Genomic DNA, 16,058 nt, shown 5'->3' on the forward strand with positions numbered 1-16,058 from the left:
GTTATAATATATAAGAGCTTGCAGATGACTCAGGGGAGTAAATGAAGAAGGATCATCTGTGTATTGAAATAGGTAAGTCAGAAAGATATTGCTCATCCTGTAAATTACATGTGATCCCAAAGTGTGAATAGAGTTTAAGATACGATAAGTAAGTCCAGCAGCTCCTGCAAAGGTTTAGGCTTCATGTTTGGGTTTCATTATTTGGGTGTCAGCTTGGATTTGAGCTCCCTCAGTGTGGGAACAGTACAACCTTATACGACCCTGAATCGTGCCTGTGCAGAGTTCAGCTACATATAATCATGTTTGAACTTCTTCAACAGCCTCACTTTTTCAGCCACATCTGTCCGACCAGGATTAGCAAAACATGAAGTTGAGAATTAAGTGGACTTAAAGTTTAGACGGGCTGTTTAATGTTGCTGCTCCAAAAGACTTCTACTTGGATAATATGCTAGTGCATTTGCATTAGTGCCTCATTCTGAGTAGGCCTGATACATAGACTCTTGGGACCCAGATTTTTTTTTTTTTTTTAGACTTTCAACAATTTCAAAACAAAAAAGATCCCGAGGAAGCTACGAGACTATGGAAGATGTGGAGAAGGCATGAACATGGTATGTGGTAAATTAACTTGAGCTTGTATGTATCTAAATGTTATGGCTTCGCTTTTGGGGAACTGTCACGTCCTCCATCTTTTTAAACAGTCTTTGTGTTTAACTGCACTCACTGTAACTATGGTAACAAAGGGGGGGATGCACATCAACCATACAAGAGATCATAAGGATAAAAACTGCAGATGTATACACGGACACCATAAATAAGGTCTGTTTACTGCCAATGTCAACTTACAAGCACATACTGAAAATCAGAAACAGATTGAATGAAAATCAATGGATTTAAAAACTAACACAACGCAAACCGTTTTATTTAGCACAATTCACACAATCTGAGCCCATCTTTACCGAACACACTGTTTTTACTTCAGTCACTTTGAACGTGGAGCATCTCCTCAAACTGAATACAGATGTAGATCCTAAGATCAGCGTGACAACTACATTTCCCTGATTTCCCTTTTTGATTGTGACACGCGCACGCACTCGCACACGCACACACACGCACACACACACACACACACACACACACACACACACACACACACAGCCAGCCAGCCAGCCAGCCAGCCATTCATAGCAGCCAAAATCCAGGTCTGGATGGTGGATGAGAAACAACCATCTGGATTCAGCTCTGTCCTACATTCAGCTCTTTCCTCCAAATTTACCATCAGAGAGTTTGAATAATGCAGAACTGTAAAGCTTTGTTAGATGAATGAAAAACTCCCTGTCAGAAATAAAGTGAAACTTTTTCTGACAAAAGAAGAAACCTATATGAAACAAAAGACAGTTCACTCATTGTAACTGTGAGTGCTTCAAGTTAAACATCTACTGGTCCCCTTAGTCGGATCTGGTTTTCCAACAAAGTAGTGACACGGTCTTCTGTGTGATTGATAGCACAATCTGTTTTTTTAACGGATAGAAAAGAGTCATCGTTTTGCAGATGATCCTTGAATGACAGCTGGTACCTCTCCAGCCAAGGAAAATGTTTGAGTCCAACCTCTGAAATTGTTTTTGAAAAATGTCAAAAATAATTGGATTCTAATGGGATTGTCAGGCACCTCTTCCCCCATCTCTGCAGCCCATTAGAGAGTGCAGAAACAGCTCTACTGGAGGAGGCTGTTCAGTCCCACTCAGGCCGCCCACACAGATGGTGCGTTCAAACCAGGCATGCTTTCTCCAGTACTTTGTTTTTTTTATTAGTCAAAGTGAGAGTGATATCTTTGAGAAAATATACCAAAGAACAACACAGGGACATGTGAAATGGAATTACCTGTTCCAGTCTATGGGGGATCCCTCTATCAGACCACATTTTTAAATAGTTTTAATAACAAGATGGAAGATGGAAGAAAAATCTAAAAAAAACAACTTTGCATCAGGGCAGGATCAAATATCAGGGCCACTTGATATCTGGAGCTGTATCAAGACCTTCCAGATGGTCACTGTGTTAGACTACATGAACACAGCATCTAATTTTCCTGCCATGATAAATGTGTGAGACACCATGTTGAACCCTGACCGACCACAGCTTGAGCTCTGTCATAACCTGCATTTTGTGCTAAAGTGATTTAGCAGCAGAGGCCAGTGACAGACTGCCAGGATCAGGACTGTCACATAGTGTACTCAAACATGTCTTTGGACTGTAACCTTGTGAAAGGTCCTAAATATTTAACATAGCTGTGCCTGTGGCTCAAGAAGGTCCTCCACTAATGGCAGGGCTGGTGAATCGGTTCCAGGCTCATTCTGTCCATATGTCGAAGGCATACTTACAACTAGCTAAAATAAATGCTACAACTCCTGTCTAGAAAAGATGTTTGCAATTGGGTCACATCAAGCATGCCAACCTCGGCTTCTGCAGTGCTCCACGAGTGCCTGGTATTTGGTGACATAAGTGATAACATGCAATGTAGGTCTAGTGAGAGGCGCAATTACATTTTTTTTTTTTTACTGTCGATGTGATGGGCTGTGAGAACTAGCATACAGGGGGTGGCTCCGGATTAGAGTTCTGTCAAGCCTCCCTGAGGTATCGTGGGCTTACTTGACAAAACTTCTCAACAGAGGTGCCCACTTTATAACCCCGTTGATGTGTTGGCTCTCTCTCTCTGCTTATCTGCGCTGCAGGCAAATGAACACATACCGTAGTCGTGTGCCGATGTAGTAGGCTTGCCAGCTGAAAAGTAAAGCGCTATTTCAATATAGTGTAGACTTACCCTGATGTTGATTGAGCTGATCGTCATCTCTGGTAGCTAATGTACTTATTGACAAGTACCTCATACAATCCTGCTTAAACAATCCTGAACTATCCCTTTAACAGAGCCCGGGTCTGTTGAAGGTGGCAATACTGTTTGGGTTGCGATGGTCACTAAGGGCCATGCAGCTAACAGAGGTAAAGGAGGTTTGGCTCATTTATCGTTTTTATTTGGGCACACGTCTCTTTTGTTTATTTCAAATCAAAACTGATAGGATATTTAAAGCAATCGAGGCTTTGTACATTCTACTGCTTTATATAAAAGAGATTGTAGATGTAAATTAGCTGAGCTAAGTGGCTGTACACTCTCCCTGTCAAAAAAACAGTACAAATACACCTGAAAGTTGGCTTTTGTCTGATAACAGAAATGCTTTATATCATCATGTTTCCTTATGTGTTTATTATAAATAATGCAGATGGGATGGACTTATTAGTCAGTACTAAATGTTAAAAAACAAAACAAATGTACTGATAGAATCTGTATAAGCAGGATCTGTGTATAGCAGTTGAAACCCTGAGTCCCCTCCAAAGCTGTTTTCTTCGTCGTCTCTCTCCTAATATTTTGCTTTTGTCTTTCTATCCTGTGACTGAATTTCAGTGAATTCCTCACAGGGAGTTAACGTCTCTGCCAGAGCATAAGAGGTATTTTGCAGTACATCAAGGTTTTTGGGGTTATTTTTGGTCCAGATGGGCGCTTTGGCTGTTTGTCTGAATCTTTTAATACTTCCATGCTCGAGTGTCTGTTCAACCACCTGTGCATTGTGTGGGTGAGATGTTTGTAAAAGCTGCTCATGCCTTTGTTTTCATCTAATTTGGTGCCAGATGGATATAGTTCAGGCAATTGGATTTAAAGATGTACAAACATTTCCTCTGAGTCAGGGTAACTCTCTTCAGCCAGCTCATTCATTAAAACTACGGAGGATCCTTTCATTGTAATCTGATGTCTAAACAGAACATTTACATGACTGTAGATTAACTTGGTAATGGATTATCTTTTTGCAGAATTGTTCAAATGAATTTACACAGAGATTATCTGAAACAAACGGCTGTCTGGAAGAGCGGAGAATGATCCAAAACTCTGACATGGTTGGAGATGTTCAGATAAATTTAAAAAACAACCAGAATATTATAAACTAGTTAGTCAAACAACATTTTTGAAAAAAATTCAAATTCATATAAAAGCCCACGAGGAAAGGCTCTATTCTTTAACATTTTATTTAGGGTAACCTCTATCAGTATGAACGAAACAGTGTGAATGCATCTTTCTGTGTTCACACAGACCACAGAGCTGGCTGTGAACACCATACCGCCATCACTGTTGCTGCTCCTGATGCCATCATAGATCACCATCACCTGTGTAGTCAACTGTCTTCCTCTCACTGATTTTGGGTCCATTTCCCTCCTTTCATGTCAGGTTCAGGTATCCCACACCATTCTTGTTGATTCAGCTGTACAGGGTCACACATCCTTTCTGGATGGCGTGAGATGGGACACTTGACTTTCTTATTGCACCTAAAAAAACATCCTCATTATTATTACCTCAAAGGATACTGGAGTTACACACTGGCAAAAGAAGGAAGGAAATTGATGAAGAAACCTTACATGTAATCCTCAAATCACCTTTAGATAAGTTTTTTTCATACATATAACACTTCTGACAATTTAGTTTGAATCTTTTACCTTTTTATGAATAGTTCCATCTCTGCGATGACGCATACTGAAGCTCCCCCCGCTCCACACACACACTTATGTTTTGGTGTGTGCATGGATTGTGATCAGGAAGCAGGGCTGTTCAGAAAGCACTAAGACCCAGCTGTGTCGGAAGTGATTGCTAAAATTGCATCATGGCAGCCTCTCCATCATTCACAGAACACATGACTGCGTTTTCTTTTCTCTGTCTCCCCTGAAAGAGTTCTGAGCCGGAAGGGAGTGAAAAAAAAAAAAAAAAGCCACTGTTTGGATAGATGTGTCCTTATTTGAATTCTCACCTTCGCTGCCTTCTTTGCTCACTGTCATCTTCTCGTTCCGTTTATTCTTTGTTAGGTAAGCTCTCTGTCATCCTTCTCACCCAGGTTTCTTTTTCTTTTTTTTTCAACCCAGCCTGTCTCGTATTTTCTCACTTTTTACCTATTGTGACTGTCATTTTCCCCCCTCTCTTGTTGTATGGTGCTTATGAGCCTTCCTCCTAATTGTGTCTCTGGATTGAAGTCTTTCTCCTGACGCATACAAAGCAGAAGCGTCTGCGATCTGCTGCATGAAGGGTTTCTGGCAGCATTAATATGACAAAGAGGCAGAAATATGCAGACTGTAGTCATTTCTAAACCACATATCCATATCTTAATAATCATCATTTTACTGTAGAAGACCACATGCAAGTAAGCTCCGGTTTTTCCCTGTCTGTTACAGTTCAGGCCATAAGTGATGTCATGAATCTGCAGTTTTAGAGTTTAAGCTGGCGTGTTTTGGGGTGTTCATCTTTCTTCCCCCTCCTGTCAGATCATTTCATTCTCAAGCTTTTGTCACTTTTCCTGATGAACTGTGGAATGGAAATAAAGCTCTAAATATCATGAACAATCATGTGGAGTAAGACATTTACATCGCACTTGATCTGATGAGACATGAAGCAACATTCTTAAATTGTCCCCCCCCCCCAAGATTCTTTGAATGTATGACAGAGTATTAGAGTAAGATGAAGTATTCGCTTAATCATGAAACCTTTACTAAAGTATAACTTCACAAGATGTTCCAAATTCCAAATTGTCATACAGCCGTCTTCTGCTCTTCTGGTACACCTAGAAAAAAATAACAGCTTGTTAATTTACAACTTTAATCTTTGTAAGTTTGATTATTTTTCCGTATGACTTTCTTCTCTTATGACTTTCTTGTCATAGATTTTTCCAAGTTTTTTCTGGTAAATTTATGACTTTAATCTCCAAATCTGAGATTTCTTCCCCTTGATGTGGCCCTAATACTCCTTCATATGAATGGTGTATCGCAGCTTTAAATAAAAACAGGGGTGACCTAGCTTTTTTTTTTTTTTTTCACGGTTGCTTGTTTCTACAAATATTCAGCACATTTGGTGTTGAGGCCTTTAAAAAGATCTTTAAGATAAACCTTCGTTTTGTTTACACAGAATATTTTTAAAGAGGCTGAAAATGTGCTGAGTGTTGCCGTCACAAGAAACAGCAAACTGTGCACATTCGTTTCCATAAAAGAACAACAAAATAAGGTCACAGTTAATTTTAAAATTACTACAACCATTTTCCTCCATATTTAATGGGACTGCAAACACCAGCCTCAGCAGCTCTGACTCTGGCTGTGACTGTCAGAAAAAAAAATACTGACAGTGCAGAAGACTAAAAAAAAAAAAAAACAGTTAAAAAGCAAGAAAATTAGATTGCAAGGAATGAAATGAAATTGGACTCTCACCTGACTGTCAAAGCTTCCTTTGGGAGCTCCACTCTACAGAATAAAAGCCTCTGGGTGCAGAAACTTTCAAAACACACAAGAGCACACCAACAGATAATCTGCCCCCCCACCATCTCACTGCTGGGTGGAACAGTGTGAGTTGTTGACACCGTCTGTGTTTGGACAAATGTCCCAAACGTCTCTGACGTCAGCAGCAGCAGCAGCAGATATGAAAAGGACACCCAGACACACACATTTAGACGTGTGTGTGTGTGTGTGTGTGTGTGTGTGTGTGTGTATAAGCAACATCTCCTATTGCAACCACATTCATGTCACAACTACCCCTCCCCTCTCCCCCACATTTAACACTGAATAAATAAATATGTAGATCATCTAGCTCACATCTATCCAAAGCAAATTAAGAACATTCTTAGAAGCCATTAGTGTGAGCTTCAAACCACCGTACCCAGAATGTGAAAATATTCACTCACACGTGTTCCTCCAGCTGAGATTGCTGTAAGAGAAAAACAACTGCTGTCCAGATTGTCAGTAAAAGGTCAGGTCACCAGAGGATGGCCAGAAGACTTTAGCTGCTCTGTGACCTTTCTTCTAATCCAATCTTCTGGTAAAAGTTTCTACCTGAGCTTTAACTTCAAATTACGATAGTGGAAGAGGCCCCACTATGTGATTTTTCTTTTTCTTTTGCCAGAGTTGCCTGAAGGTGTTTATACTGTATTTCCAAGAGGATGAAGTTTGTTTTTATTTTTTAAATGTGCCTCCTTCGTGCTATACTCTTAAAAACTAGGACACATTTAAGGCTATATTGTTATAATTAGATTCAGTAAATCACACAGTTGAAGATAACTTCATTAAAGGCAAGGTTGGTAATTTTTTTCAAAAAATAGCATGATTTTTAAAGTAGCATATCCTCAGTGCTCCGTCTGCAATCACCCCCTCCCCTCTGTCCTCCTCAAAAGCCACTCCCCTCACTTACATGCACAAGCGCTGTTGGTCCAGAAGCGGACCTCAGCTCATGCTTTGAGTGTGGGCTAGTGCATGCATGGGGTAGAGCAGGGGTTCTCAAACTTTTTGGGCTTGTGTACCCCCTTTCAGAATTTCTTTCAGCCAAGTACCCCCTTATCCAGCCAAAGACATTTTTCAGGAAATAATTTGAGAAAAGAACATTACTAAACAAATGTATGTGGTCTTCATAAAGCTGTTGGCTTATGTCACCCCGTAAAAGACAAACCGTGCTTCATGAGGAACAGAATACGTGGAGGTAAATCCCATAAAAATATATTAGTGGTGGGCGATATGGAAAAATTATCATATCACGATCACAATCACAATTTTATCACAATTTTTTCCCATACTGATTTTAAATAAATTTTTTCCAACCAGTTTAAACAAACTTATTTCCCTGTATAATGTTTTTAATTGCACAAATACTGTGCTTATAAGTTTAGTCTATTTAAAATTGTCTTTGTTGCTGTACATCTCCCCAGAACATTTTTAACACCAGAAATGTCTTTCCCTGCATTCTAACAGATGCGTCTGTGTCGGAGCATAAACTGCAGCATGATAAAATGAACACATTAGCTCCGGTCTACAATCTCCCTGTTTTTGCAGATTGTCAACACGTTTAAATCTTTCACGATCTAAGATCGTTATTTCGCACACCACTAGTTTGCTGTGATGCAACTTTTTTTTTTATGACATTTGTCACGTACCCCCATTTGAGAAACACTGGGGTAGAGAATGAGCAGGGAGACATGATTGGTTCATCAGATTGGTACCTCGTGGCAGACATTGGTCGAAGTTTTTACATGCTAACAACTGCTACAGATGACGGATTTTCTTTGTTCCCTTTTCAGAGCACATGAATTATTCATTTCTGTCAGGACCTTAAAGACAATTTCAACCAAAATCTTAAAAAGTGTATCTGGAGAAAATTACTAACCCTGCCTTTAATATTATTTGAAACAAGCACATGACCAAAGCACTCATAAGGAAGACTTTTAGAGGTTTTAAACCTGGACATTTTTTTCATCAATCTAATTTATTTTAGCAGACAGGGGGACTGGCTTTCTTTATGCATCACACAATAATAGAGGGAAATCAATCATACAGGCCATCTTTGTAAATCTTTTTTTTTTAATACACTTTATTCATCGGAGGAAAATTAGACCTTTCATTATCTTTTAGTGCAACATGCTTCATATTACTGTGAGTCACTATCTGTAAATCTTAGTTACTAACCACATCTTTTCCTGGGAGCTGCTGAGCTCTCACGTCACGTAGATTCCTCCTTTTGTCCAACATTTCTGCCTCTTAAATTAAGTTTTTCCTTGCCACTGTAACTTTGCTTTGACACACGGGCTCAAAGGCAGAAACAGGACCTAAAGAAGTGCATTAAGGGAGTGATGTCAGAGAGGGGGGTGCTGCAAAAGACTGGCACCTCTAGCAGATGGGGGTTAAGGGCCTTGCTAAATGTCACTTTACTCAACAACCAGTCCCATTTCTGTACTTGGTACGTACCAGGACTTGGATTGGTGACCCTCAAATTTCTAACTTAAGTCCCTACAGTCTGAGCTATATGCCACAGACCCCTAAGAGGGACTTTATCCCATCTCTTTACCGTTATTATACTAATCTGATATGCTTCTGAATGTTGAGTTATGTACTCGTCTGTGACTGTGCAGGAGATTCAGAACATGTTGCCATGTGATGGTCGAGCAGATATTTGATTCATCTTGACAGCAGGACAGTCTGTCTTAATGTAACACATATTTCCTGCAGACTCTTTTCAGATATATGCTACTTATCGGTATGTATTTATAAAGAATGAAGTAAATAATAATAGTAATCAATGACTAACTACATTCCCAGAGCTTGAGGGGTTTTGAGTGACACTCACAAGTGTTAAAGAAAAAAAACAGTAGAAGTCTATTTTTGAATGGCAAATATTTGTATTTTTAACCGGTAAATGACAGATACAAAATATGAAGAGTTGGAAGAATGCAGGAGAATATCAGTGACAGATGTGATCACACTTTCAGAAAATAGACATAGAGACATTGAGCTCAGGCAGCTTTAACAGGATCACTATATACATACAAAAACAGAACAATAACCTCTGCAGCCCCTCACCTAAACAAAATAAAGTGACCTAAAGAGATCCCAACATCCAGCAGTGCTAAAGCCATAGCTGTCAGCAAAAGTAGAAAAACTAGGGGTTTGGGTAACATGCACACAGAGAACTGTTTCTAATATAATTCTGCATTATCTATCCTTTGAGTTGCTTTTTGTTCCTTCGCTTTAATTTGTTCGCAATAGAAAGTGCAGTAGGAGTTCAGAGAGTGACTCTGACTTGTTATCAAAATAAGATATTTTCAAACGTCTGATTAGCAGCTTTATAGAACAGCCAGAAAATCGGAAGGTAGTGGTTTCCTATAAGATAAATTAACTGTTGAAGCTTACTCACAAAGAAAAAAGATACATAAATAAAATAAAAAATAACAACGAAACTCCAGCAGAGCCCAGAACATTCTAAAGAAAAAATAATTGCACATCAAGGTAAAGGAAATGACAGCATCTTTCTTCTGTAGTGTACTGTAGGATAAACTGATTCAGAGTGCTTACTATGAGTCTGTGTGGTGACGTTAAGAGTGATATTCAGAGTAAAAGCATTGTTTTAAGACAAAAAAGTAAGAGTGAGAATTTATTATTTCACAGCCAAAATATTTCAGGCAGAAATTGATTGAATTCTTATCAGTGTTATGAATGATTAGGTCGACCTTTCAGAGAGGTAGATGACGAGACGATGGAGCCAGGAGGCGTCCAGTTTAGGTCAGCTTAAAAGAAACCGCTCGCTCATTGTGATGGATGAAATACTGATTTAGAGGAAACAGCTGCAGCACGTATAATACAAAGTGCTGTTGTATATCTGTGTATGGATGAAATAAAGTACAACATGTTAGTGATCTTAGTGGAGTGTTTGTTTCCAACGTTAGATGAAGCTAACTACATTGCATCTCCTCTGCTAGTTTTTATGTTATAATAAACTAAATCAGCTCCTTGGTCCAACTCTGTACTGCACACAGACACAAAAAAGGTCTTCTCATCAAACTTTAAACAGAAAAGAAAAAAAAAAAGTAGACTCCTGAACACTGGAGAATTCCTTGAACCGCAACAAAACCAGCTTCATATCAGTGACATCTCCCTTTAACATAACTCTATTTTAATCGTTAAATATTGAATATAACAGATTATACTCGATTACTTAGAATACGTGTTTCTATGTTAAGAGACTTTAGCGCCATAGTGGCAGAGATATAGGTGTTTCCTTCATTTTTTTAATAAAGTGTTAAGCATAAAAAAAAAAAAAATAGTTATATATAGTACAGTACTATGTGAAGGCTAATTATTTAGCCATCCTGGAGCGTAGACGCCGCTTAATGATCTGATGGTCACTGTCTTTCTCCTCGGGCTCTCTGCTAATGATCTGAAATAAGAAGAGAAGGAACAAGTTGTGAAATATGTATACATTTGTGTAATTACAAGCAAAGACAACATCTTTTAACAACAAATCAAAATATCTATGACTGCATTTTGTTGGGAAAAAAAACAACAAGATAAACTCCAAGGCAATCCCTTTTGCATTTATTTGCAGGATATGGTCACATGTACCCTAAAAAACACTGATTCATTTCTGCATCCAGCCTTTTTCAGGAAGTCAAACAGATGAGCAGGAACACTGAGACTTATAGAGTGGTATTCAATCAGACTTAATTCTACACTTGGAGCTCGAGGTGTGGCCTGTAGAGGGCGTGTACATCTAAAATACTCCAGGAGATCTTTTTCAGACCTCTTTAACGCCATGTGAGAATGAGACCTGACACTAGTTTTACCGTTGACTGCAAACAGATGGAATGAAGTAGTATTGGTTGCCTTTAGGGCTGGCCTATATGGATAAAAAAAATCACATCAATATTTTTATGCTGTGTGACGATACGCAATATATATCTCAACATTTTTTTTCCTATGAATAAATTAAAAAACAAAAACTAAGTGAGTTCTAAGTCAAATCTACATGGACCGAATGTCACACAGACACTCTAACTAATAGCCAGCTGATCAATGTCCACATGTATGTGATTGATTACATTAAATTAACTCTGTTTGTGAAATAATAAAATAATTATATTCAAAAGAAATGCTTCTTTAATAAAATAAAATGCATAAAAAATGTTCCTTTCCTAACAAAACACACACACACAGCTGTGTAGTGTGTGATGCAGGAGGTATTTGGAGTTTTGCTCAGAGAGGGAGAGAGGTGCAGCAAATGAAGAGGGACAAACAGTGAGAGGAGAAATACAGCAAACTGGAAGAAACATATTTGAACTCAACATAAACAATATTGTCTTACCTTCAATATCATTTAAAAATACATCAATGCATCTTAAAAACTCGGTATGTAGCCCAGCTCTGGCTGCTTTACTGTCTCTTTAAGGGACATTTTATAGGGGATGACAGGCCTTAAGATATAAAGGTCACATCTGACATCGGTACAGGTTGTGCTCCTTAGATCATAGAGACTCAGTATCAGTAAGCTCTGTCATGTATGAACCAGAAATCTATTTGCTGCACTATTTACTTTTTAACTATTTACTATACTCGGTCAATAAAGATTTGATTTTATCACTATTGAGAAGGAGGCCCTAGCTTTGCTATTGGCTCTACAGCATTTAGAGGTATATGTTGGATCCTCCTTGTTGTTGTTGTTGTTGTTGTTGTGTACAGTGACCACAACCCCTAGGTTTATTTTGGGGCTTTTTATGCCTTTATTTAGAGAGAGGACAGTGGATAGAGTCAGAAATCGAGGAGAGGGAGAGTGGGGAATGACACGCGGGAAAGGAGCCAAAGGTCAGATTGAAACCTGGGCAGCCCGCTTAGAGGTCTCCAGCCTCTTTGGGGGCACACACTAACCACTGGGTGCTCTGCTTACCACATTTTGTCTGCACCCTGAAAAGTTTTGAGTTTGCTGCCAAGCTGAAAGTTTATCATCTTTCCAAGTCCTCTAACCAGCTCATGTACGTTGTAATGTAGCTCGTTTGTGTGAGACTTACAGGGTGTGAGGGCATGTCCATAGGAGAGGAGATTTCAGGCCGGTAGAGCTTCCTTTTGTTCTTCTTGGCTCTCAGACTGAGCGATGAAGAGGTGGAAGAGGAGGCTGCTGAGTCTGCATCAACCCGGCCGCTCACCAGGCTCATCATCTTCTTGGCTGCAGTGTGGGAGACAGTTTTTAGAGGAAGAGGAACATGCTGAATAGAAACTTTAGATTGATGGATATCTTTTAATTGGTTGCTTTTACTTTATGGTGGGGAGCAGTTTTCCAAAATGTGCTGTGTAAACTTGTTAATATGAATAAATCATTTTAAAAGAGGTATATTATGGCATTAATATGAATACTGTAAACACTTAACATCACTTATTGGATAACAAGAATGTGTGTGTGTGTGTGTGTGTGTGTGCGTGTGTGTGTGTAAAAACCTCAGAAAGAAACTCTAAATGTGAGGTGACGGTGGCAAAAAGACTACATATCAAACTTTAAGACTTAAGAGAAATCTTGTTGTTTTGGGAGATTAATACGCCTTTTTTTTCATTTGATGCTGACAACACGTTTCAAAGAAGTTTGGACAGGCTCATATTCACTTACAGTTTCATCACAACACCACATATTTTCTTATCACAGCATTTTAAGAACTGAGGAGACCAATATTTATTTAGTTTTGAAAGTGGTTGTTTTACCATTCCTGCTTGATGTAGGGTTGCAGCTCTTCAACAATTCAGTGCCTCCTTTATCTTATGTCACACTTCTTAACGCTCCAAACTCTGAAATATTCCATCACAGTTTTTTTTAAAAGCATTTGATACCTCTCCAGTCTTTGTTGCAACTCTCCTGACTTTCTGAAACATGTTGTCATAGCATTAACCAAGAAGTTATATCTTTTAGTTCTTCAAGGATGTGCTTGATCTTTGATGAATCATGGACTTTTTTAAGGGGGGCCTTTATGTGTTGGCAGCTTATATTAACCTTTTGGTCCTTTCAGGGGAAGTGTTAAAACTAAATAAAAATAAAATGATCAGTGTCAAACCTTTTCAAGACTACAGAGCGTCTGGAGCATAAAAATTAGGAGCAAAAGAAGAAATGGGACACAAAGAAAGGGAACATGAGATTTGAAGTGAACAGGAGGAGGGAGAGGACAGAGAAAGAACAGTGCAGGGAGAGAAGAAATAAGTGTTGCAGAAGAGGGAAACTTTTACAGAGAAAGACAGAGAGGTACAGGAGGACGTTAAATAACTCAAAAATAAAAAAAAGACAAGTGAAGGTGAGGGATGAAGGAGACAGCAGGGTGGAGCAGGGAGGGGCAGGATGAGAGAAAAAGGGGAGACGGAGGGAGGATCAGATGGTGGCAGACGGCAGCACCCTCGCACTGGAAACCTCCCGAAGCGACAATTAATTGACGGAGCGAAACTGCTGGCTCCCCGAGGATAAAAAAAAAAACCCAGAGATGACTCCAGTGGATTCTAATATGTTCCCTGTCTTAACTCTCTCCTCGAAGCCATCATTAGTGTCCCCAAAACTTGCTGCCCTTGTCCGGCTACTTTGTCAAACCAGTTCTCTTTCCCCAAATGACTCCAGCAGGGTTTGTCCTTGTGTATCATACAATGTGTTTCAGCACTGTTTTTAATGGCTAACTTTTACTTTTCAAAAACCTTTCGGGAGGGGGGGGGGGGGGGTGTCACTGGTTTAGCTCAGTTGATAGAGCAGGCGCCCCATATTCGGAGGCTACAGTCCATGTTGCACTGATTCCCTGGTCCTGATGCTGTTTGGTGCATGTTGTCCCCCACTCTCTCTCCTCACATTCCCTGTCTATCTATAGCTGTCTTATCTAATATAAGGCAAACAAGCCCAAAAATAAAACTTTCTGTGTCACGAGATAGCCTCCTGGACTCTCTTAGTAAATGATTGGAGGAGCATCAGTTCCTAGTGTGGAAGATATACCGGTACTATAAACATCAGGCACGCCTCGGTGTGTTTGTGGATTTGGTGTGTGTACAGCAAGTGTGTGTGGGCAGACTAAAAGCCCAAAGCTTGTGACCTTGGGTTGCCTTTTTGATCACAGCTGGAATATCGAAGCTCATTTGAAATATAACCCAAACTGATTTTTAGGTTTCGCAGGGAAAATTGCATCAGTAAAGCAATTTCTATAAAGAGCAGCTTCTGATAGACTGACGCAGACTTTCATCATTAACAGAGGTGATTACTGCACTGCTCACTATTTACGGAGTTTTTTTTTTCTCTCCCAAAGATCCTTTGGTTGATTGGTCTTTAAAGTAAAAACATTTTAAGATGCAGCAGCTCATGTGCTCATGAAGATGAGAGGGGCAGCATGCAATACCCTTGTGAAATAAATGTTTGATGTTCTTAACCTGCTGCCTCACTTTTACTCAATCAGTGGGACTCGATCAACCAGCCAGAGAGTGACGTCTGGTCTTTTACACAAACAAGAGGAAAGAGTGATTTTGTCTGGGACTGATGATTTATATGTTAATATTATATGATGTATGAATGGACTCTTATTTGGTAAAGCACTTTGGTCAACCTTGTTTTTAACTGTGCTGTAGTTGACTTGATTTCAGATTCATTCAGATGAGATTGCTAGCAGCAGTTAATTATGGAGATAGAATTGTCTCAAAAAGATTTATACATATCGAAATGATATTTATAAATATGAATTAATTTATTCATATACAAATAAAATATACAAATATAAAAACGTGACATACAAATAAATAAACTAATTTGTATAAATAAACGTGTATTTATAAATATATTTTCGTGAGTTGAAAATAAATATGCTTGACTTTGTGTTTGGATTCTGCATTTGTGGATCGCTTTTGTGCTTTTCTCTCGATGACGTAATTTTGAGACATTCTTACCGCACACTGCCATCCACAAATACCCCCAAATTTGAATGTGAATACACATTCCCCTGAACAACCAGTAGAAGGCAGTGTTCTGTCTGTACACTGACTAAGTGGACTCATGTATACTGTCTAGTAGATTAAATAAAATGGCACTACAACCCACAAGAAACAGTTATTACTAGTTATTACTTACCCATCCAGTTAGTCACTAACCCACTTCCATGTTGTTGATCCTGCAGCAGTCTGCCAAATACCTAACATAACCATAACCAGCGGTGGCTGCACAACACTGCCTTCTACTGGTTGTTCAGGGGAGGGTGTATTCTCATTCGAATTCCGGGGTATTTATTTGTGGATGGCAGTGTGCGGTAAGAATGTCTCAAAATTACGTCATCGAGAGAAAAGCACAAAAGCGATCCACAAATGCAGAATCCAAACACAAAGTCAAGCATATTTATTTTCAAATCTCGAAAATATATTTACAAATGCACGTTTATTTATACAAATTAGTTTATTTATTTGTATGTCACGTTTTTATATTTGTATATTTATAAATGTATGTATATTTATACATGTATAAATCTTTTTGAGACAATTCTATCTCCATAGTTAATCAGTACGTTTCAGTCATTTAAAATCACCGTATCAAATAGTCTGTATCTATGCTAATTGTCTCGTTAGCTTTTGAGGCAACCTGACATGCATCGAAGGTGCACATGGGTATTATAACTAAATATAAGCCTGATGTACACTTTTAATTTAAAATATGTGGAAGTCTGCTGGCTCGCTGGATCCAAACCAAT

At 39.0% G+C, this 16,058-nt stretch overlaps 2 protein-coding genes across 3 annotated transcripts in view; one reads left to right on the plus strand and one right to left on the minus strand.

The window, feature by feature from the left end:
• The window catches only part of LOC132975683 (G-protein coupled receptor 4-like), a 390,218-nt gene that overhangs the window by 263,579 nt on the left and 110,581 nt on the right, over positions 1-16,058 (plus strand). The gene's annotated exons all lie outside the window — the stretch shown is intronic.
• kif20ba (kinesin family member 20Ba) overlaps positions 9,209-16,058 on the minus strand; it is a 54,413-nt gene continuing 47,563 nt past the window's right edge. For both annotated transcript variants that reach the window (XM_061040393.1, XM_061040391.1), the window contains 2 exons: positions 12,390-12,544; positions 9,209-10,765 (listed from right to left, as the gene is read on the minus strand). In XM_061040393.1, coding sequence (XP_060896376.1) covers positions 10,685-10,765; positions 12,390-12,544 — 236 coding nt within the window. In that variant the 3' untranslated portion in view covers positions 9,209-10,684. The remainder of the gene's footprint in view (positions 10,766-12,389; positions 12,545-16,058) is intronic.

Source organism: Labrus mixtus, chromosome 6, assembly GCF_963584025.1.
Source record: "Labrus mixtus chromosome 6, fLabMix1.1, whole genome shotgun sequence".
NCBI lineage: Eukaryota > Metazoa > Chordata > Actinopteri > Labriformes > Labridae > Labrus > Labrus mixtus.